The sequence below is a fragment of the Leptonychotes weddellii genome, chromosome X (genome assembly GCF_054177405.1).
Source record: "Leptonychotes weddellii isolate Sample4059 chromosome X, ASM5417740v2, whole genome shotgun sequence".
In the NCBI taxonomy this organism is placed as follows: domain Eukaryota; kingdom Metazoa; phylum Chordata; class Mammalia; order Carnivora; family Phocidae; genus Leptonychotes; species Leptonychotes weddellii.
The window spans coordinates 471,842-494,890 of record NC_138385.1 but is presented as its reverse complement, the minus strand read 5'-3'; the positions used below and the strand labels follow the sequence as shown (position 1 = coordinate 494,890).

The following is a 23,049-nucleotide window of genomic DNA, read 5'->3' as shown; positions in this document are numbered from 1 at the left end:
TATCTTTCAAGGGACTTATTTCATCTAAGTATTTGAATTTATTGGCATAAAGTTGTTAGAATAATATCTTTTGTTGTTTATTATCTGTAAAATCATTGTAATGTCATCTCTCTTGTTACTATATTGGTAATTTATTTCTCTTTTCTGATAAGTCTGGCTAGAAATGTAACAATTTTATTGAATATCTCAAAAAATCACTTTTGTTTCATTGATTTTCTCTGTTTATCTGTGTACTGTTCCATTTATGTCAACTCTGATAAATGATATTTCCTTCTCTTTGCTTACTTTGAGCTTCACTTGTTCTTTTTCTATTTTTTTTCCTCTATTTGTCTTAAGGTGTATGGAAGCTGAGTTCATTCATTTGAGATCTATTTTCTTTTTTTATAGAAATTTATGTAAATTTCCAAGTACTCCTTTAGTTGTATCTCACAAAACTTGCTGTGTTTTTCATTTTTATTCAGTTCAAAATAATTTGTAATTTTCCTTTTGACTTCCTCATTGATCCATAGGTTATGTATGTATGTATGTATTATACAGTTTTATTGAGATATAATTACATAAAACATTGTATAAGTTTTAGGTGTAGAGCATAATGATTTGATACATGTATATATTGCAAAATAATTAGCACAAGTTTAGTCAACATCCATCATCTTGCATAGTTACAAATTGCTTTTTTTTTTTTTTAAGATTTTATTTATTTGACAGAGAGAGAGAGAGAGAGCAGGAACACAAGCAGGGGGAGTGGGAGAGGGAGAAGCAGGCTTCCCGCGGAGCAGGGAGCCTGATGCGGGGCTCGATCCCAGGACCCTGGGATCATGACCTGAGCCGAAGGCAGATGCTTAACGACTGAGCCACTCAGGCGCCCCTACAAATTGCTTTTGTGTGTGTGTGTGTGTGTGTGTATGATGAGAACTTTTAAGATTTACTCTCTTAGTAACTGTCAAATATATAATACAGTATTGTTACCTATAGTCATCATGTTGTACATTACATCCCCAGGACTTTTATTTATGTTATAGTTAGATGAATTTACCTATTAAAGAAAACTATTTTAAAATTAGATAGCAAAGACAAACCCAACTCTATGTTCTATGCAAGAGTCAAACAAAACACGAAGATTAAAAAAGGCTAAAAATAAAGGGATGGGCAAAAATATATCAGGAACATGGGAACAGTAAGAAAGCAGGAGTTGCAATCACAGCAAGATCAGGATCAAAGGCAAGGAAGCTCACTATTTCTTTTTTCTTTATTTCTTCTTTTTTTTGTGTGTATTTTCACTGAGATAATTTTTCCATATTTTATTATTTTTTCTAAGTTTAAGTTTTTATTTTCACTCCAGTTAGTTAACATATAGTGTAGTATTAGATTGTATACAGTATAGTGATTCAACACTTCCGTACAACAACTGCACTCCTTCATCTCCATCACCTATTTCGCCCATTCCCCCACCCACCTCCCCTAAGGGGGCCATCAGTACATTCTCTATAGTTAAGAGTCTGTTTCTTGGTTTGCTTCCTCTCTTTTTTCCCCCTTTGTTCATTTGTTTTGTTTCTTAAATACCACACAAGTGAAATCACATGGTATTTGTCTTTCTCTGACTGACTTATTTCACTTAGCATTATACTCTCTAGATCCATTCATGTCATTGCAAATGGCAGGATTTCTTTCTTTTTGATGGCCGAGTAGTATTCCATTGTGTATACATACCACATCTTCTTCATCCATTCATCTGTCAGTGGACACTTGGGCTGTTTCCATACTTTGGCTGTTGTTGATAATGCTGCTATAAACATCAGGGTACATGATTCCCTTTGAATTAGTATGTTTGTATTCTTTAGGTAAATACTTAATAGTGCAATTGTGGGATTATAGGATAGTTCTATTTTTAACTTTTTGAGGAACCTCCATACTGATTTCCATAGTGGCTGCACCAGTTTGCATTCCCACCAACAGTATAAGAGGATTCCTTTTCCTCTACATCCTCACCAGCACCTGTTGTTTCTTGTATTTTTGATTTTAGCAGTTCTGGCAGATGTGAGCTGATATTGTAGGTTTGATTTGCATTTCCCTGAGGATCAGTGATGTTGAGTATCTTTTCATGTGTCTGTTGGCCATCTGGATGTCTTCTTTGGAAAATGTCTATTCATGTCTTCTGCCCATTTTTTAATTGGCTGCCCATTTTTTAATTGGATGATTCATGTTTTGGGTGTTGAGTTTTATAAGTTCTTTCTATATTTTGGATACTAACCTTTTATCAGATATGTCATTTGCAGATATCTTCTCCCATCGCTTCTCGGCCTTTTGGCTAAGGTCAAGTGCAGATATCTTCTCCCATTCAGTAGGTTACCATTTCCAGTACTCTTCATTTCTGTTTCCATCTGTTATCATTTTCTTTCTTCTTAAATGTCTTTTAATGTTTCTGGTAGTGTAAGTCTTCTGGTGAAATATTCTTTCAACTTTCGTATGTCTGAAAAAAGTCTTTAATTCTATCTTTAAAAAATATTTTCAATAGGTAAAAAAACTGTAGGGTGGCCATTTTTTCTTTCAGAACTATAAAGATATTTCTCTACCATCCAGTGAGAAACCGGCTATCATCTTTACCTTTGTTTCTGTTTACTTAATATGACTTTTTTTCTGACTTCTCTTAAGATTTTCTCTTTTTCACAGTTTTAAGCTATTTGATTATAGTGTGCCATGGTGTAATTGTTTTCATGTGTTCTGTACTTGGGTTTCATTGAGCTTAGACATGTGGATTTATATTTTTCATCAAATTTACAAAAATCTCAGCTATTATTTCTACAAGTTTGTTTTTTTTTTTTTTCCTGTTCCACTCTCTCGTTTTCTTTGGATATTCCAATTATACACATATTTGGCCACTTGATGTTGTCTCACAGTTCACTGATGTTGTGTTCATTGTTTTTTGGTCTTTTTTTTTTTTCTATCTGTGATTTATATAGTTTCTATTGCTATGTCTTCAAGTTCACTAATCTTTCCTTCTGTAATATTTAATTTCCTGTTAATCCTATCCATTTTCAATCTTTCCTCTAGCTTCCTGTGCACACACAGAATATTTATAATGATAATGGTTATTTCAAGAAGCTTTTCTTCTAATTCTTTCATCTTTGATATTTCTTGCTCTATTTTGGTTGATTTATTTTTTTCTTATGTATGGGTCACATTTTTCTGCTTCTTCCTATACCTAGTAGTTTATATGAATGCCAGATACTGTTAATTTTACTAAATAACCCTTTGAGGTTTCATATCTAGCCAGAAAGCACTTTGCTTATCAGCTTTCTTTTATTGTTAGAAAGAAAACTCATGTATCTGATCTTATTTTTTTCTTTCTAAAGAAAAGTTAATAGGTTTCTGCAACTCTAAGGAACGTTTTGTCACCAAAAATTAAGGAACGTTTGAATTGAATAGACTGGAAGGTGTGGAGAAAGAAAAATGAGTTAGACCAGTCATTCCCAAACTTGGCTGAACATTGGAATCACCTGAGTAGTTTAAAAAATACACTGAGCCAATCTGAAAAGGCTATATACTACATGATTCCAACTATAAGACATGCTATACAAGGAAAGGAAAAACTATGGATACAATAAAAAGATAAGTGGTTGCTAGGGGTTAGAGAGGAGAGAGGTTGAATAGGGAGGATAGAGGATTTTTTAGGGCAGTGAAATTATCCTGTATGATGTTATAATGGTGGATACATGCTATTATACATTTGTGAAAACCCACAAAATGTACAACCCCAAGAGTGAATCTTTTTTTTTTTAAGATTTTATTTATTTATTTGAGAGAGAGAGAGAGAAAGAGAGAGCAAGAGGGAGAGGAAGAGGGCAAAGAATCTGAAGCAGACTCTGTGCAAGGCACAGAGCCCGACGTGGGGCTCGATTATGACCTGAGCCAAAACCAAGAGTCAGACACTTAACCGACTGAGCCACCCAGGCACCCCAGTATTTGTGAATTTCTTACCTAGTTTCCCTCAGGGGAGAGAATGGGAACTGAGGGCCACTGGTGAACACTGAGTTAGAACAAGTGAGCATTTATATGAGTAATCCCGTCTACATCATGAATCTGATGGAATCATTGAAAAATCTGCAGCTACTCTTCCCCAGGCTTTGTGATCAATGTGTTCAACCCCAATGGCAACTTCTCAACTAAAAACAGCATCAATTAGCTATTCCCTTGTCTGGGGGAGTGAACATAAGGACCTTGAACTCCCAAGGCCTCCGTTAAGTTTATGAAAGTGGCCTCACATTTTCTAGGAGAGTGGGGAATATTGACTCTGCAAATAGGCTTCTAATTTGCTCCCCAGATGAGCTCAGTTTGAATTCAGTCAACTTTGAAGTTGAGCTACTAAATGAATGACAGGAATGTCTAATCTTTGAGTATACTGTATCCCAAAATTTCTATTAAGGTTATAGAAAACTTCTGATTATGACAACTCGGCATTAAAAACTAACCCATTCTTGATATATATCCAAAGAAAATGAAATACGGATCTCCAAATGATATCTGTACTCCAGTGTTCTTTGCAGAATTATTCACAATAGTCAAGATACAAAAACAACCTAAAGATCTGTCAATGGATGAATTGAAATAAATAAAAATAGTCAAACTCATTGAAGCAGAGAGTAGAATGGTGGTTGCCATGGCAGGAGTGGTGGAAGGGAAAATGAGGAAGTGTTGGTCAAAGGGTACAAAGTTTCAGGATGAATGAATTCTGGAGATCTAATGCACAACATGGTGACTACCGTTTACTGTATTATAAACTTGAAATTTTCTGAGAAGGTAGATCTCAAGTATTCTTACACACACACAAAGAATGGTAACTATGTGAGGTAATGGATATGTTAATTGGCCTGAGTGTGGTGATCATTTTACTCAAAATATCATTATCAAAACATAAATTTGTACACCTTAGATATCTATAATTCCTTTTCGTCAATTATACCAAAATAAAGCTAGAAACAAACAAACATAAAACTGACCTGAATTGATTGTCTTGCAGGTATGAGAGGATTGAAATTCCAATCCATATTGTACCTCATGTAACCATTGGGAAAGTATGCCTTGAATCAGCAGTTGAGCTGCCCAAGATTCTGTGCCAAGAGGAGCAGGATGCATATAGGAGGATCCACAGGTAGAGTCCTCTCTCCTCTCTCCTCTTTACTTCTCAGGGCCTGGTCCCTCTTCTCCTCTTCTTGAGTCCCCTTTCCTTTCACCTCTCTGTGAGAAAGTGTGTTAATAATCTATTTAACATTCATTTCTCTCCTACTGCACTTTGGATCCTTCAAGGGCAATGGTACTTTTTGGATGTTAAAAACAAAACCAAAAACAACTACATCTTAGCAGCCCTATTGCCAAGCACTGGGTCTTACCCAAGAAATGTGTACTATATGAAGTGAGAAACAGCAATTTCAAATTATCTCTTTGAATTATCTTGAAGTTCTGAATAAAATTACATCCTCCAAATCATGAAAAATTTAACTATAATGGAATTTAAATTATACATATCAATCTAATCCAATTCGCAAAGGTCTGGTGCAGTTTATCATTTTGTTACATAGTCTATGACCATTTTGTTTTCCCTTCACTGCTGCTTTGCTACTAACCTGAACTATTTTATCCCTTTAGCCTTACACATCTGGACTCAGTAACCAAGATCCATAATGGCTCAGGTAAGATCTCTTTTTTCTAGAATATAGGCAGTGAGGGTGCTTGGGTGGCTCAGTCATTAAGCGTCTGCCTTTGGCTCAGGTCATGATCTCAGGGTCCTGGGATCGAGACCCTGTCAGGCTCCCTGCTCGGTGGGAGGCCTGCTTCTGCCTTTCCCTCTCCCTCTGCTGCTCCCCCTGCTTGTGCTCTCTCACTCTCTCTCTTGAATAAATAAATAAAATCTTAAAAAAAAAAAGACTTTAAAAAATAAAATATAGGCAGTGATCTCTGAAATACTCAGCTGACAGAAAGAAATTTAGTTTATGTGCTTGAAGTAATAGGTTCAAGTTCTCCTTGAATTTCCTTTTCCAAGAGCTTTGCCATTCATTAATCCTGCTCCCAACTTTTCTTTTGAACCCTGCAGACCCTTTACTCTATATGCTACCTAGAGTAAGGCTGGAGGAAAGACTGGGACGAACTTTATGATCGACTTTCTCAGGGAGGAGGAAGGGCCCTGATTTTTTGTGTTTGCCAGTTTCCACCATGGCTGATTTTAAACAACTAATGTGGCCTCAACCAGCTCACAGACTTCTGAAATTTCAGTAGTTGGCTTTCATGGGCTGATCTAAATTGGTTCCAGCACAGCACTACCAGCCTAGTATGGTGGGAGTTGAAAGAGATGGATAGATAGACAGATAAAAGGGAGGGTATGAAGGAAGAAATCTTTTCACGTCAATAAACACAGAAGGAATTCCTATAGAAGGCCAAGGAGCAGAAAACTCAATACAATATACATACTAAATCACTTTTCTCCAGCATACACACCTACCCTACCATACCTTCTCTTTGAATAACCCTGATTCCCAGACCACTTTGTGTAGTCTTTCCCAGTGATTGGCAGAGTCACCAGTGAGGAAGAAAGGGAGGCTTTCAAGTTATAGGCCATTACTTTGAGAGGAAAAGAAGAGATAGCTTGGTATATCTCTCCCATCATTTCTGTCTGGAGGTAAAATATGACGAAGAATTAAAAGTTGGTAGTATATGACATGTAGCCATATTCTAAAGCCACAGTAATTTATTTTATTTTAAAGATTTTATTTATTTACAGCGAGAGAGGGAACACAAGCAGGGGGGAGTGGAGAGGGAGAAGCAGGCTTCCCGCCAAGCAAGGAGCCTGGCAGGCTTCCCGCCAAGCAAGGAGCCTGACGCGGGGCTCAATCCCAGGACCCCAGGACCATGACCTGAGCCGAAGGCAGATGCCTAATGACTGAGCCATCCAGGTGCCCCACAGTAATTTAAATAGTATGGTACTAACTAAAAAATGAACAAATAAATCAGTAGAACTGGATAGAGCCCACAAATGGGCCCAATGTGTGTATAAGAGTTTATATTTAAGAAAGATATTACTTCAAATCAATAAAAAAGGATGGATTATATACCAGTGTTGGGACAGTTCCTTTGTTGGATAGTTTATTCATTCAGGAAGTATCTGTGTGCCAGCTCTCAGCTAGGCACTATTCCAGGCACTGGGGTTCAGTGCTGAACAAAAGAGACATTCTTAACTTTCATGGACTTCTATTCTTCTATTTCCATTTGGGGGAAAATAGATTCCTAACTAACATCATACACAAAAAATAAATTCCAGATGTAGTTAAGCTTTTTAAAAAATGTTTAAGTTTATTTGTTTGTTTGTTTGTTTATGTAATCTCTACACCCAATGTGGGGCTCAAACTCATGACCCTGAGATCAAGAGTTGCAGGCTCTTCTGACTGAGCCAGCCAAGCGCCCCTAGATTTGAACTTTGACTATTAAATGTGGGATAGCCACTTCAGGAAAGAGTTAGCAATTACAGTTACCAAATGTTCCACCAGTTGTACATATACCCCAAAGAGCTGAAAACAGGTGTTCAAATGAAAACTTGCATAGGAATATTCATAGCAGCATTATTCACAATAGCCAAAAGGTGGAAACAACCCAGTGTCTGTCAGTGGGTGAATGGACAAAGTGTGATCCATCCATACAATGGAGTACTGTTCAACAACAAAAAGGACTACTGATAAATAAACCACCTGGATGAATCTCAAGAGCATTATGCCAAGTGAAGGCAGGATTACACAAAATGCTACATACTTTATTGTTCCATTTATATGAAATTCAAGAATAGGCAAAAGTCATCTGTGGTGACAGCAAGTAGATCAGCAGCTGCTGGGGCCAAAGGGCAAAGGGAACTGCAGAGGGCCCTCTGGGCTTATGGAAAGGATCTGTTCCTTCACTAGAGATCATTACCACAGGTACACGTTTGTCAAAACTCAGTGAACTGTACACTTTATTTATTTTTTTTTTAAAGATTTTTTTTTTTATTATTTATTTATTTGACAGAGAGAGAGATAGCAAGAGCAGGAACACAAGCAGGGGGAGTGGGAGAGGGAGAAGCAGGCTTCCTGCCGAGCAGGGAGCCCGATGTGGGACTCGATCCCAGGACCCCGGGATCCTGACCTGAGCCGAAGGCAGACGCTCAACGACTGAGCCACCCAGGCGCCCGAACTGTACACTTTAAATGGGGTCATTTTATTGTCTATAAATTATGCCCTTTATAGCTCATTTTATTTTTTAAGATTTTATTCATTTATTTGAGAGAGAGAGAGAGAGCATGAACAGGGTGGAGGGGCAGAGGGAGAGGGAGAAGCAGGCTCCCCACCGAGCAGGGATCCCGATGCGGGACTTGATCCTAGGACCCTGGGATTATGACCTCAGCTGAAAACAGACACCTAACTGACTGAACCACCCAGGCGCACCCCCCCCCCCTTTATAGCTCATTTTAAAAGTTAAAAAAATACAGGAGGAAAATAAAGAGGATATTTTTCAAACTCTGGGAAGACTTGGCCTAATTAAGCTGACTAAGAAAGAATGAAAGACTTGGGATGCCTGGGTGGCTCAGTCGTTAAGCGACTGCCTTCGGCTCAGGTCATGATCCCAGGGTCCTGGGCTCGAGCCCTGCATCGGGCTCCCCGCTCAGCGGGGAGTCTGCTTCTCCCTCTCCCTCTGCCCCTCCCCCTGCTCATGCATGCTCTCTCTCTCTCTCAAATAAAATCTTTAAAAAAAAAAAGAATGAAAGACTTTTATAGAAAAATCAAATTGTTCATAAACATCTTTAGAAGAAGTATGGATTAAGATGGCAGTTTTTTACCTTTTCTTTTGGCAAAGATTAAGTTGAGAGGTATTTAGGTGAAGATGTGGGGGAAGTGAACGCTCCCATATACTGTTCCTGGAGGTATAATTTGGTGCAATCTGGAAAATACTGGCTAATCAGTTTTATTTATTTATTTTTAAAGATTTTATTTTATTTATTTGACAGAGAGAGAGAGAGACACAGCTAGAGAGGGAACACAAGCAGGGGGAGTGGGAGAGGGAGAAGCAGGCTCCTGGCCGAGCAGGGAGCCCGACGCGGGGCTCGATCCCAGGACCCTGGGATCATGACCTGAGCCGAAGGCAGACGCTTAACGACTGAGCCACCCAGGCGCCTCTGGCTAATCAGTTTTAAAATAAACATGTACTTGAATCTAACAGTTCCACCTCTAGAAATGTATCCTTCAAAAATTTGTAGGACAAGTATGCAAAAATAAATTTAAAGGGATATTAACCACAGTCTTTGTAATAGCAAAAAAATGGATGCCACTGAAGTGTCCATCAGTAGAAGACTCATTAAATTGGTACATCCATGGGGCGCCTGAGTGGTGCAGTTGAAACTCTTGGTTTCAGTTCAGGTCACGATCTCAGGGTTGTGAGATGGAGCCCCTCATCGGGCTCCATGCTCAGTGTGGAGTCTGCTTGAGGCTCTCTCTCCTTCTCCCTCCCCATCTGCCCCTGCCCTGCTTGTGCTCTTTCTCTCTCTCTCTCTAGCATAAATAAATACATTTTTAAATTGGTACATCCATTCTGATGAATATTGTGCAGCCCTTAAGAAAGAAAGCCAGATCTTTCCTGACACAGAAAGATGTCATTTTTATGTGGTAAAAAAGTAACATCCAAAATCATACAGTTTTTATTCAAAAGTATACATACAGATGCACACATGTACACAGGTATGTCATATACATACATCTTGGAAGATATTACAGTGGTCATTTTCAATAAGTCATATATTTTTTTAAAGATTTTATTTATTTGAGAGAGAGACAGCACGAGCAGGGTGGAGGGGCAGAGGGAGAGGGAGAAGCAGACTCCCTGCTAAGCAGGGAGCCTGACACAGGGCTCAATCCCAGGAATCATGCCCTGAACCAAAGGCAGATGTTTAACCGACTGAGCCACCCAGCCACCCAGGCGTCCCTCAATAAGTCATGTATTATGAAGGAGAAAAAGGTATTTCCATTAGGCAGAGTTTGTTTTAGAATGAGTACTATAAGGGCACCTGGGTGGCTCAGTTGGTTAAGCGTCTGCCTTTGGCTCAGATCATGATCTCAGGGTCCTGGGATCGAGCCCCACATCAGGCTCCCTGCTCCACAGGGAGCCTGCTTCTTCCTCTCCCGCTTCCCCTGCTTGTGCTTTCTCTCTGTCCGTCAAATAAGTAAATAAAATCTTTAAAAAAATGAGTGCTATAGAATCTTTGTCTCACCATCAAGCTGAATATGAAAGATGGTAACTCCCTTGCTCTTCATCTCTCTGTTTTTTCCTCATTTTAAAAGAGTAGCTTTCAGGTGAGTTGAATTAATGTATTTATTTCTTAAATATGCAAAACATTTGAGCAATTTTCCTAGTGGACTTGTGGAAAACTAAGTTGCAGAAAGCAGAGTTCTAGCTCTCTAGGGTTTATGGTCATTTGTCATTTACACTGTGCAAAGGCCTAAGGGCTGGGGAAAGAAACCTATAGTTCTTAGCCCTTTTGTTTAAGGGAGTAAAGACCTGGTTATCTTTCTTCTCTCTGCATAGCCAGGCTTCCCTCTGGCTTATGGATCTAGGGATATTCAGAATGGCCTCAAAATAGGTGTCTTCTTTGCTCAGCTCTTCTGTCTTTCTCCTGGCTAGCGATACAAAATCATCTGCTAGTCCTACCTCCTGCTCCAACTGCTTCTTTTATGTGCTCACAACTGGGGAGCCATTGGTGGTGGAGTGTTATCTCATCCGTGTTCTTCCTGTTGAAGTGTTTACCAAGAATCTGTGCAGTCAAATGTCAGCAGTCAGCGGGCCTCTCCTACAGTGGCTGGAGGACAGACTGGAGCAAAACCAACAGCATCTGCAGGAGTTGCAACAAGAAAAGGAAGAGCTTATGCAAGAACTTTCTTCTCTAGAATAAAGTCGGAGAACAGTGGGGTAAACAAACTTTTTTTCTTCAATTTGTATATTAAGCATGGTCTGAAAATTCACCCACCTCGTGTGTAGTCAGACAATGGAGCAGCTCTCTTTATCTCCCAGTGGATGAGTTTTAATAATGCAATAAACACAAGATGTCTTCCTGAAAGTTTCATTAGGAATCAGTGAACACTCTTACCTGTAACTGGCCTACAAAGTGCATATGAAGATGCTTTAAGTAGACAAAGTTTTTTTAAAGGCTATGGGAGGTACATTGGCAAGGACATCTTGTAATAAAATGTCCTAGGAACATATTTTAAATACTTACTTCTCCCTTGTTTAACTTTGAAATCCTTATTTTCAATTTTAGACACTCCCTAGAATAAGCTAAAGGAAGAAGAGTATTTCATGTTTCAATTTTATAGTTACGAGGTTTATGTTGGACAGGTACATGAGTATACTAGAGTTAGTGGAAGGAAGTGAAGGTGACTTATTAGCACCCCGCCTCTACTCTTAGCCCTCATTGAGAGGCATATGTCTTACGTCTTCCTTCTTGATCTCTAAAATATTAGGTATTCTAAGATACCTATCAAAGGTTGAATCTGTGTGGGTGCCCTTTCTAACCATATAGATGAGTTCTAGCATATTTGACTCTGAAGCAAGTTCCTATTGAGCAGATCCTATTTACCTCGGAACTTCCGTTATAATATAAATATGTTTTTCCAGAAACATTAAGGACCTAGGATGTAACAAAAATCATGTTTTAACAAGTTCTGTTGCATTATTCTTTCCGTGTATAACCACAAAAGGTAAGTGCGTCTTTAGAAAAGAGTCAAGCCTATTGCATACTGGAAATTAAAGTGGGCATTGGAGGAGGTGGGAAGAAAGAAAACAATCCCAACAATAGTGACAAAGGGTTGGGTTTTGTTTTTGTTTTTTCTTCTTGTTTCTCCCTAGATTATTGTTTTTCATATTGCAATGTGAAATGCACCTGTAGTCCACCTGCATGAGAATCACTTGGAGGTCAAACTTTATCTCTGGGGGTGGAACCGAGAAATCTTCATGAACCCCCAGCTGATTCTAAGGCATACTATAGTTTAAAAACCACTACCGTAGGGCATATGGAGTGTAAATGCTGTATTTTCCTTAATTTCCCACAGGCACAGTTCTTCTCTATTCTTTTCTTTCCCTATAGGAAAAATGAAAATATCCAGGTATAAAATTAATTAAGCTAAATCAATTTTGAAGAAGTTGGAGGACTCACATTACCTGACTTCAAGACTTGCTATAAAGCTACAGTAATCAAGACAGTGTGTTTTATGCCCGACTGATTTTGACAAAGGGTAAAAGCATTTCAGTGGAGTAGGGTAGACAGTCTTTTCAACAAATTATGCTGGAGCAATTGATACCCATAGGCAAAAAAATGAACTTTGACCTAAACTGCACACCTTAGACAGAAATTAACTCAAAATATATCATGGACTTAGATGTAAGATGTAAAACTATAAAACTTTTAGGAAAAAAAATCATAGAAAAATCATCAGGACCTTGGGCTAGGCAACAAGCTCTTGGCCTTCACTACAAAAGCACAGTCCTAAAAGGAAAACAATATACTGGACTTCATCAAAATGAAAAACTTTTGCTCTGTAAAAAATTTAAGAGGAGGAAATCATTGAGAGAAATTATTTGCAAACCGTATGTCTGATCAATCTAGATAAAGTCAACAATAAAAAAACCCATCCAATTGAAAATGAGCAAAAGACATGAATAGACATTTCACTAAAGAGGATATATGGATGGCACCTGAAAAGATGTTGAACTTCGGTAGTCATCAGGGAATGCAAATGAAAACCACACTGAATTATGATTACATACTTACCAGAATGGCTAAAGAAAAAATAATGAAAATACCAGATGCTGTTGAGCATACAAACTGGCTCTCTTATTTTCTCACTTATAGGAATGTTAAATGGTACAGCTACTCTAGAAAAGAGTTTGGGAATTTCTAATAAAGTTAAACATCCATGTATCATACAACCCAGCAGTTTCACTCCTGGATTTTTATCCCGGAGAAATGAGAAGCGATGATGGCACAAAAATTTGTACACAGATGTTCTTAGCAGCTTATTTGTAAGAGCTAAAAACTGGAAATAACCCAGATGTTCTGCAATTGAGTGAGTGATTAAACCAAACATCCGTACCATAGAATACTACTCTGCAATGAAGAGAAACAGATGACTATTGATACACACCACTTGGGTAGACCTCAAGGGTATTATGATGAATGAAAAGGCCAGTCTCAAAAGGTCACATACTATATGATTGCATTCTTGAAATGACAAAATTCTAGAAATGAAGAATAGATTAATGATTGCCAGGGATAGGGACCGGAGGGGGTATGGGATATGTGTGACTATGAAGGGATAACACAGGATGTTCATTTGTGCTGATGGAACAGTTCTGTATCTTGATTATGGTGTTGATTACATTATCTGTGCTAAAACTACATAGACCTACACACACCCACAAATGAATGCATGTGAAATCTAGTGAAACTGAATAAGGTCTGTAGTCGAGTTAGCAGTATTGTGCTATCGTCAATATGTCAGTTTTGAAGTTGTACTATAGTAATATAAGATCTTGCCACTGGGGGGAAACTGGGTAAAGGGTACATGGGACTCACTGTACTATTTTTGCAACTTCCTGTAAATCTATAATTATTACAAAATAAAAAGTTAGATGTATTAAATAAGGAACTAGGAGGAATGGTACTTAATTTATGAAATAAGAGTGATGAAAAGAAAACCCAAGGGGAATAAAATGATTTGAATGTTTTTACAGGCCAATGTTGAGCACATGTCCCTTTCCTTTTCTGGGCTTCATTTTTTTCATTTATAAGGTTAGAGTGGATCACCACCGAGGTTCCTTTTAGCTCAGTGTTCAGTCTTTAAAAGTGTTCAGCATCACAAGGAACAGTGATATAAAGAAGATGTATCATTAATTTCCCACCTGCACCAATCGGGCTTACTTTACACAAAATATTGCACTCCCTATGCAATCCTGCACCCCTTTTGGGCAGTAGATTCTCTATTTTCAATCACAGCCAAGACTCTGATGGGAACAATATATACACTTGGCTTCTCTCTCCATTTTGTCATTTCCTGTTCATTCAAGTCATTGCATTCTGACCTCTGTCCATATCACTCCATTCATACCACTCCTGCCAATGTCACCAATGACCTCCAGGACATAGTGAATGTCAATAGATGCTTTTCATGCCCTTAATGAACCTCTCAGTCTTGACACAGTTGGCCACTCTTCTTTAAAATCTGCCTCTCTTGGCTTTTGCTGTTTCCTGGTTTTTCTGTTCTCTAGCTGTTCCTTCTCAAATTCATTCATAGGCTTCTCTATTGCTGCTTACCTATATGGAGTTGACAGACAAATCTGTGTCTCTATTCAGACCTCTATGTGAACTCTAGATCTTCATTTCCACCTGCCTTCTACACATTTCCACTGGCTCTCTTAATACTTATAAATCTGAACTCGTGGTTTTCAGTCTAAACCATATTAGGGAATATTTCTTACCAGTGTTTCTTACCTCAGTGAATTGAGCAACCATTTGCACAAATCAGAAATCGGATAGACATCCTTAACATCTCTCTCCATCACCTTCTGAACTATTTACACTGATAGAGTTATGGCAGTTTGAAATTATTTTTCTAACCTGATAATCTGAGTTGTAATCTATAAAACAGGCAGTTGGGGGGAAAAGGTGGTTACATGGAGGTGTCAAAGTGCCTGGCGGCTGAGGAAGTAGGGCTGGAATTACTGCACAGAAGTATTGGTGGGGGAAAATCTAGTGAATTTGTGGTGTGCTGGTACCCTCAGGGTGAGGAGGTAGCAAAGCATCAGTCCATTAAACAAATAAGTAGCTTGATTGTGCAAATAATGAGGATAGTGGGAGCTAGGTTTCTCAGTGTCAGAAAAATAACAAACATGAAAAGAGGGAAGGGTAAAATGAACCTCAAGAGATTGGATTGAAATTAGAAGTATTTATATGGAGTTTTTTCAAAGGAAAAAAATATATATGCACAGATAGTGATGTATATGTATGTATACATATATATATATATATATATATATATATATATATATATATATATACACACACACATTTCTTCACTCTGTCCACTAACAGAGATTAGAAGTAGCTATGAACACATCTATCACCTAGATTTTGGTTCTCAAATACTGTCCTTCACTAAAGGTAAACAGCGACCCCTGAAAGAAATGGCTCATTCCAGGGCTAGAGCAGAGAAAGTATGATATATGCCCAGACCATCTTTTTGAACCATTTAGGTAAGCAAATTGGTCCAGCCTGAAGGGGCTCCCATTGTCCAAATCTGGGACAATTTGTGCATCAAAATAGAGTGAAGGATTATAATACTTTGAATAATATAATAATGTGAGTCCACACTGATAAAAATGAATAGGTGGGTCAACTAATAAATGTAGAAGGAATGATGAAATTAGAAAATTACCCTTGGGTAATCATCATAGTAGTGGTTGATTCCGGTGAGGGTCATCAGTGGATGCTAAGACAGGTTGATGGGTGGTTTAACTATCAAGGACATGAAAAATAGGTTCAGGCCAAGGAGTTTCCCTGGACAAAAAGACGTTTAAGACATGAGAACTAAGTACAATGTGTGTTCCTATATTGGATTCTGGACCAGAAAGGAAAAAGAAATTGTTGGGACAGTTGCGATATTTCAGTGGGGTCTTTGGATTGGATTGTAGTGTTGTATTCCCTGATTTGGGGGGGGATTGAGATCCTCCTGTTACATGAGAGGATGGAGGCCTGTAAAGAACTTGTCTGAGGCCATCTGCCACCCATCTCCCTAGCTCCCCTGGGAGGCTGTTTTGAAGCAGTTTCTCATTGCCTCCTTGGTTCTGATGAGGTATGACGGTCACTCACTGCCTCACCCCTCTCAGTAGAAATGCTTAGCTGCAGCACAGCAGGGGCTCCTCAGCAATGGGGTGTTCCACAATTCACTCTGCAGTCTTCCGGCCCCTTTCATTTTGGTTCATCCATTTTGGTGTGTCCACAAGGAGCTGGTACCTTTGATTTCTCTTCCTTCTGCGGATGATGTAAGTAATAAACTATCTGAATCTAAAAAGGGCTTGGGTGGCTTAACTCACCAAATCTGTCAGTCTTGGTCTTGTGCTTTACAAATTTGGTGCCCAACATGAGGCTGGTAAACTTAAAATGCCCTTTTAAAATACAAACGGGGCCAGGTTAAGGGATAAGATAGACTCCCCAGGATCTGGTAGCACAGCTCCCACTGTCCTACACGTTCAGGGACTGCATGGTCTAGGTTAGAAGATAGACACTTGGAAGTAAAGCAGCAGAAAGTAGGACTGAAATAAGCCACCTGATTGGTGCCTTAGCTGTCATTAAAAGTTCATTTGTTACAGCTGACAAAAGGCCACTTAAAACCAAAAGCAAATTCAAAGCAGTGCTTATTGATATGAGCAGCTTTGCAGCCTCTCCCAAATCCCTCTGTCCTTTACCCTAATTTCAGCTGCTTTAAGAGAAGAAAGGTCCATTAACTTCCAGCACCACAATGTGAGGAGGTCTGCAGACTCCCCAGTGAAACTGGTGAAAATTATTTTTAAAAACTTGAAGTCTCTGGAAGTGGTCCTGAGGGCAAACACCAAGTCAAATGTCGATTCTAGAAAATCTACAAAAATTTGGTAAGAATCTCTACTTTTTGAACTGAGATCTGCTACCTCCTTCCCTCTCCCAGCTCAACGAGGAGGAGACTCCACTTCAGTCTGGTGCAGCCAAGAAAACAGGGTTCCCTTCCCCCCCACTCCCAGTTGGAGGGCTTTCTTCCCAGGAGGAGCAGGACTTCAGTGTTCCTCATCCTGCTCCCCACTACCTGTTGCTGAGACTTAGTAAGTGCAGGTAAGTGCAGTTCAGAGGTGGGGGCTCGCTTCTCCCATCCAGTCCCCACTCATTGGATGGTGGTGGTTCCATGCCTGGAGAGGCAAACTGAAAGGAATCTCAGGCTACTGCAATGCCCGTCCCCCCCAACCAAACTGACGATTTAACTCCTAGAGCAGGGGTGTCATACAGAGAGAAGCTTGCCATTGTTCCCATCTTCAGCTCCAGAGCGGTGGCTCTGAGATTTTGCCTAGGCGGAGAAGCAGCCCAGAAAACAGATACTCCTAATCTCTTCCCAGAGGAACTGACTTCACTTGCAACAGAATGTGGAACAGTTCAAGCCTAAGGGCCCTTGTACAAATGGTAGAGATTATGGTGAAAGCCAATGTGTGGAAGTGAATAGCTGGAACAATCTTGAAAAAGAAGAACAAAGTAGGAGGAACACACTAACCGATTTTAAAACTCATACAAAGCAATGGTAATCAAGACAGGTTGGTACTGTCACAAGGATAGACATACAGATCTCTGGAATAGAACTGAGTGTCCAGAAGTAAACCCACACATCTGTGGTCCACTTATCAATAAGGATACCAAGACTATTGAATGGGGGAAAAATAATCTTAACAGCTGATGTGTGGACAACTGCATATCCACATGCAATAGAATGAAGGTGGACACCTACCCCACACCATATTCAAATATCAACCCAAAACGTATCAAAGACCCAAATATAAGAGCTAAAACTATAAAAACCTTAGAAGAAAACATAGCAGTAAATCTTCATGACTTAGGTTTTGGCAATGGAGTCTTAAATATGACACCAAAAGCACAAGCAACAAAGAAAAATAGATAAATTGGACTTCAAAAAGTGAAAAGAATGCAGAGAGTGAGAAAATATTTGCAAATCATATAAATAAGAGTCTAGCATCCAGAATATGTAAAGAACTTGGACAACTCACAAAAAAATTTTTTTAATGGTCAAAGGACATAAATAGGTATTTCTCCATAGATAAACAAATTATCAATAAGCACATGAGAAGATGCTTGACATCATTAGTAATCAGGGAAATGCAAATCAAAACCACCATGAGATACCAATTGACACGTGCTAGAATAAAGAAGTATGATAATTACAAGTGTTGACAAGGATACGGAGAAATTAGAACTCTTGTACACTGGTGGTGGGAGTGTGAAATGGACAATAGTGGTTCCTCCAAAAGGTAACTCCACTCCTACGTATACATCGCATAGAACTGAAAACAGGTATTCAAACAACAAGTTATACACGAATGTTTATGTCAGAACTATTCAAAATAGCCAAAAGGTGGAAACAACCCAAATGTCTACAAACTGTAATGGATAAAGAAAATGTGGTTTACCCATACAATGGAATATTACTCAGTGATAAAAAAGAATGAATTACTGGCCCTTGCTATAACATAGATGAATCTTGAAAATATTACGCTACGTAAAAGAAGGCAGATACAAAAGGACACATATTTTATAATTCCATGTATATGGAATGTCCACAATAGGGAAATCCACAGAGACAGCAGATTTGTGGTTGCCAGAGGCTGGAGGGAGTGAGGACACAGGGATGATAGCAAAAACGTATTGGATTTCTTTTTGAGGTGATGAAAATATTCTAAATTTAACTCTGGTGGTGGTTGCACAACTCTGTGACTATAATAAAAACAATTGAATTGTACACTTTAAATGGATTGTATGCTGTTGGTGGGAATGCAAGCTGGTGCAGCCACTCTGGAAAACAGTGTGGAGGTTCCTCAAAAAGTTGAAAATAGAGCTACCCTATGACCCAGCAATTGCACTCCTGGGTATTTACCCCAAAGACACAGATGTAGTGAAAAGAAGGGCCACATGCACCCCAATGTTCATAGCAGCAATGTCCGCAATAGCCAAACTGTGGAAAGAGCCAAGATGTCCATCGACAGATGAATGGATAAAGAAGATGTGGTCCATATATACAATGGACTATTACTCAGCCATCAGCACGGATGAATACCCAACTTTTACATCAACATGGATGGGCCTGGAGGAGATTATGCTAAGTGAAATAAGTCAAGCAGAGAACATCAATTATCATATGGTTTCACTTATTTGTGGAACATAAGGAATAGCATAGAGGACAATAGGAGAAGGAAGGGAAAAATGAAGGGGGGGAATCGGAGGTGGGGACGAGCCATGAGAGACTATGGACTCTGAGAAACAATCTGAGGGTTTTAGGGGGAGGGGGTGGGGGGATGGATTAGCCCAGTGATGGGTATTAAGGAGGGCACGTACTGCATGGAGCACTGGGTGTTATACAAAAACAATGAATCATGGAACACTACATGATGTAATGTATGGTGACTAACTTAACATAATAAAATAAAATTTAAAAAAATAGTGAGAACAGTGGGAGCATAGAAGTCTAAGACTAATGGCCAGTGTGTACAGTGTCCAACACAGTACATAGCAATGATTTTCAACTGTAACTTTTTCCAATTTTCAGTTCATGTATACTTTTTGGTAGTGTTCGATAGTATTACAAGTATTTATAAACAAAGTAAATTGGGCACTCTATAAAAAAATAAATGGGTTGTATGGTCTGTAAATTATTTCTCAATAAAGCTGCTTATAAAAAATGAAAAAAAGAGAAAAATCTTCTGTGCAGCTCCAGCCAACCCTGCAGGCTGGCCTCTTCCTCTCTACCTTGAACTCCCTAAGCTCCCAGCTGAGGAGATAAGATGTAGTATCTCTTTTTCTTAGAACAAAAACAAAAACAAAAAAATTCTTAGAGTTTGGACAAAACTTGCAGTGAAGAGAAAAAAAGTTTAAAGTAACCTTGTGATGTGAATGAGGCTTGGGCCATTTAATTGTATGTATTGTAAAAATGTGTAATTGGTGTTAAAATATGTTACATGTTTAAATGACACATATTTATAAAGTGTTAGAAACTTTCTCTGATGTCCAGAATTTTTACTGTATAAATAATGTCTTGGTTGTGGCAAGTTGAAAGTTTCAATCTCAATGGCTGTGGCTGATAATCCCCAACAAAATCCAGATGCCTGCCTGCCAGGGAGCATTTCTTGAAACAATGGGGTGAATTCACAATGCTTACTCTTTCTGTCAGCCGGAGGAAAACAGCTGTCTTTCACAAAGTAAAGAACTTTATGTTCCTGATTAAAAAAAAAAAAAAAAAAAAGCTGTAACTCCTGCCAAAAACTGGCCTATTTTTTCTGTGGTAAAAGAAGCTGCATCAGACTTTTGATCCCCTCTTGGGCTATTGGTGGTGCTAAGACCTTTTTGGGTTATAGTGTTGTTACTTCAGTGCAGTCAGCTGACTGTGGTCACACCACTGGGGTCCTTGAAGCTAATTTCTATTCTGTTTTTTTCTGATGGACATTCCTCATACCCCTATGCTTATGGCTGATCCATAGGACTAGATGTGTTGAGAATGTTTCATGCTTCTTCATGTTGTGAGGGAGGTTCCACAATTAGAACAGTGATGGTGGGGTGGGTGCACACAGCAGTGTGGTTTAAGGGAAGCAGTATAGGATACCAGGGCAAGAGAAGTGGGGGATCACAATCCTGATGAAGCAGCCAATAGAAACAGGAGCTGTTAAGCAAACTATTCAGCATGAAGTCTACAGCCTGAAGCACTCCTGTTTCCCCAAGCTCCTTCATTAGTACAGTGATCTTTACCCCAATGTCTTCCCTTTCCTACACTGACGTTCCTGTAGATGCCTAGGCCTAGTTCAAAGATATATCAGCTCACTGAAGGCCAAAATGGGTTTCTCACCCCCTCCAACCCCCAAATTAAATATTTTTATTTAAATAGGAGGTACCTTTCCGGGAGGGAACTGACACATTTACGAACCAAACCGCTTGCCTTGAGTGTGTGCTGCGCCTCAGTTATCCAATGCTGGTTTTCAGTTGTGTAGCCCCTGCCCCAAAAAGGCTTAAAACGGTACATGAGTGAATTCTACAAAACATTTAATTAAGAATTTATACCAATCCTTCTCAAACTTTTGCAAAAAATTAAAGAGGAGGGAACACATCCAAATTCATTTAATAAGGCCAGCATTACCCTCATACCAAAGCCAGATAAGGACACACAATAAATTGTAGGCCAATATCCCTGATGAATATAGATGTAAAATTCTCAACAAAATACCAGCAAACCAAATTCAACAGCACCAGAAAAGGATCATGCATCATGATCAAATGGAACCTATTCCAGGGATGCAAGGATGTTTTAACATTGACAAACCAATCAATGTGATACACCAAATTAACAAAATGAAGGTTACAAGTGTACCTCAACATAATAAAAGCCATAGCCAACAAGCCCACAGCTAACATCATCTCCAATGGTGAAAAGCTGAAAGCTTTTTCTCAAGGTTCAGAAAACAAAACAAGGGTGCCCACTCTTACTCCTTTATTTAACCTAATACTGGTAGTCCTAGGCAGAGCAATTAGGCAAGAAAAAGAAAAGACATCCAAACTGTAAAAAAAGAAGCAGGATTATCTCTGTTTGCAGATGACGCATAGACAAACAGACTAGAATAAAGAACACAGGAATAAACCTGCACATACATGGTCAACTAATCTTTGACAAGAGCACCAAGAATACACAATGGGGAAATGATAGTCTTCTCAATAAATGGTGTTGGGAAAACCGGATATCCACACACGAAAGAGTGAAATTAGACCCATATACTACACAATACACAGAAACTAACTTGAAATGGAGTAAAGACTTAAATATAAGACCTGAAACCACAAAACTCCTAGAAGAAAACACAGGGAAAATCTCTTTGATATTGGTCTTGGTAATGATTTTTTGGATATGACACCAAAAGCACAGAAAACAAAAGCAAAAATAAGCAAGTGGGACTACATCAAACTAAAAAGCTCTGTACAGCAAAGCAAACCATCAACAAAATGAAAATGTAACCTACAGAATGTGAGAAAATATTTGCAAATCATATATCTGGTAAGAAGCTAGTATCCAAAATATATAAGGAACTAATACAACAGTAGCAAACAAAACAAAACAAAAACGACCTGTCAAAAAATGGGCAAAGGACTTGAATAAATATTTTTTCCAAAGAAGACCTACAAATGGCCAACATGTATATGAAAATCCAGGAAATGTAAACCAAAACCACAAAATATCACATCACATTTGTCAGGAAGGCTATTATTAAAAAGACAAGAGATGAGGTATTTGGCTGGCTTAGTTGGTGGAGTATGCAACTCTTTGTCTTGGGGTCATGAGTTTGAGCCCCATGTTTGGTGTAGAGTTTACTCTAACAAAAATCTTTAAAAAAAAGACAAGAGATGACAAGTGTTGGCAAGGGTGTGGATAAAAAGGAACACTTGCACACTGTTAATGGGAATGTAAGTTGATTTAGCCATTATGGAAAACAGTATGGAGATTCTTAAAAAAATTAAAAATAGATCTACTGAATGATCCAGCAATCCCACTTTTGGGTATATATCCATAGAAAATGAAATCAGGATGTCAAAGAGATATATGCACTCCCATGTTTATTGTAGCATTTTTTTGGTAAAGATTTTATTAATTTATTTGACAGAGAGAGACACAGCGAGAGAGGGAACACAAGCAGGGGGAGCGGGAGAGGGAGAAGCAGGCTTCCCACGGAGCAGGGAGCCCGACGCGGGGCTGGATCCCAGGACCCTGGGATCATGACGTGAGCCGAAGGCAGACGCTTAACGACTGAGCCACCCAGGCGCCCCTGTTGTAGCATTTTTAATAATAGCCAAGATATGGAAACAATCTAAGTGTCCACTGATGGATGAATGGATTAAGAAAATATAGTGTATATACAATGGAGTATTATTTAGCCATAAGAAAGAAGGAAATGCTGCCATTTGTGACAATATGGATGAACCTGGAGAACATTATGCTAAGTGAAATAAGCCATGCACGGAAAGACAAGTAATGCGTGATCTCATTTATATGTGGAATATAAAAACATTGAACTCACATAACCAAAGAGTAGAATTATGGTGGTTGCCAGAGGCTGAAGTTGGGGGAAATGGGGGGAAGTTGGTCGAAGGGTACAAACTTTCAGTTATAAGAGAGATTAGTTAATATATAGTATGGTGACCATAGTTAATAA

The 23,049-nt window shown here is 38.9% G+C and overlaps 1 protein-coding gene across 1 annotated transcript in view; it reads left to right on the top strand.

Moving 5' to 3' along the window:
* BRCC3 (BRCA1/BRCA2-containing complex subunit 3) overlaps positions 1–13,796 on the top strand; it is a 57,948-nt gene extending 44,152 nt beyond the window's left edge. The window contains exons 9-12 of the mRNA XM_006736913.3: positions 5,018–5,149; positions 5,644–5,687; positions 10,803–10,971; positions 12,146–13,796. Of these exons, the coding sequence (XP_006736976.1) occupies positions 5,018–5,149; positions 5,644–5,687; positions 10,803–10,954 (328 nt within the window). The 3' untranslated portion in view covers positions 10,955–10,971; positions 12,146–13,796. The remainder of the gene's footprint in view (positions 1–5,017; positions 5,150–5,643; positions 5,688–10,802; positions 10,972–12,145) is intronic.
* The last annotated feature ends 9,253 nt before the right edge of the window (positions 13,797–23,049 follow it).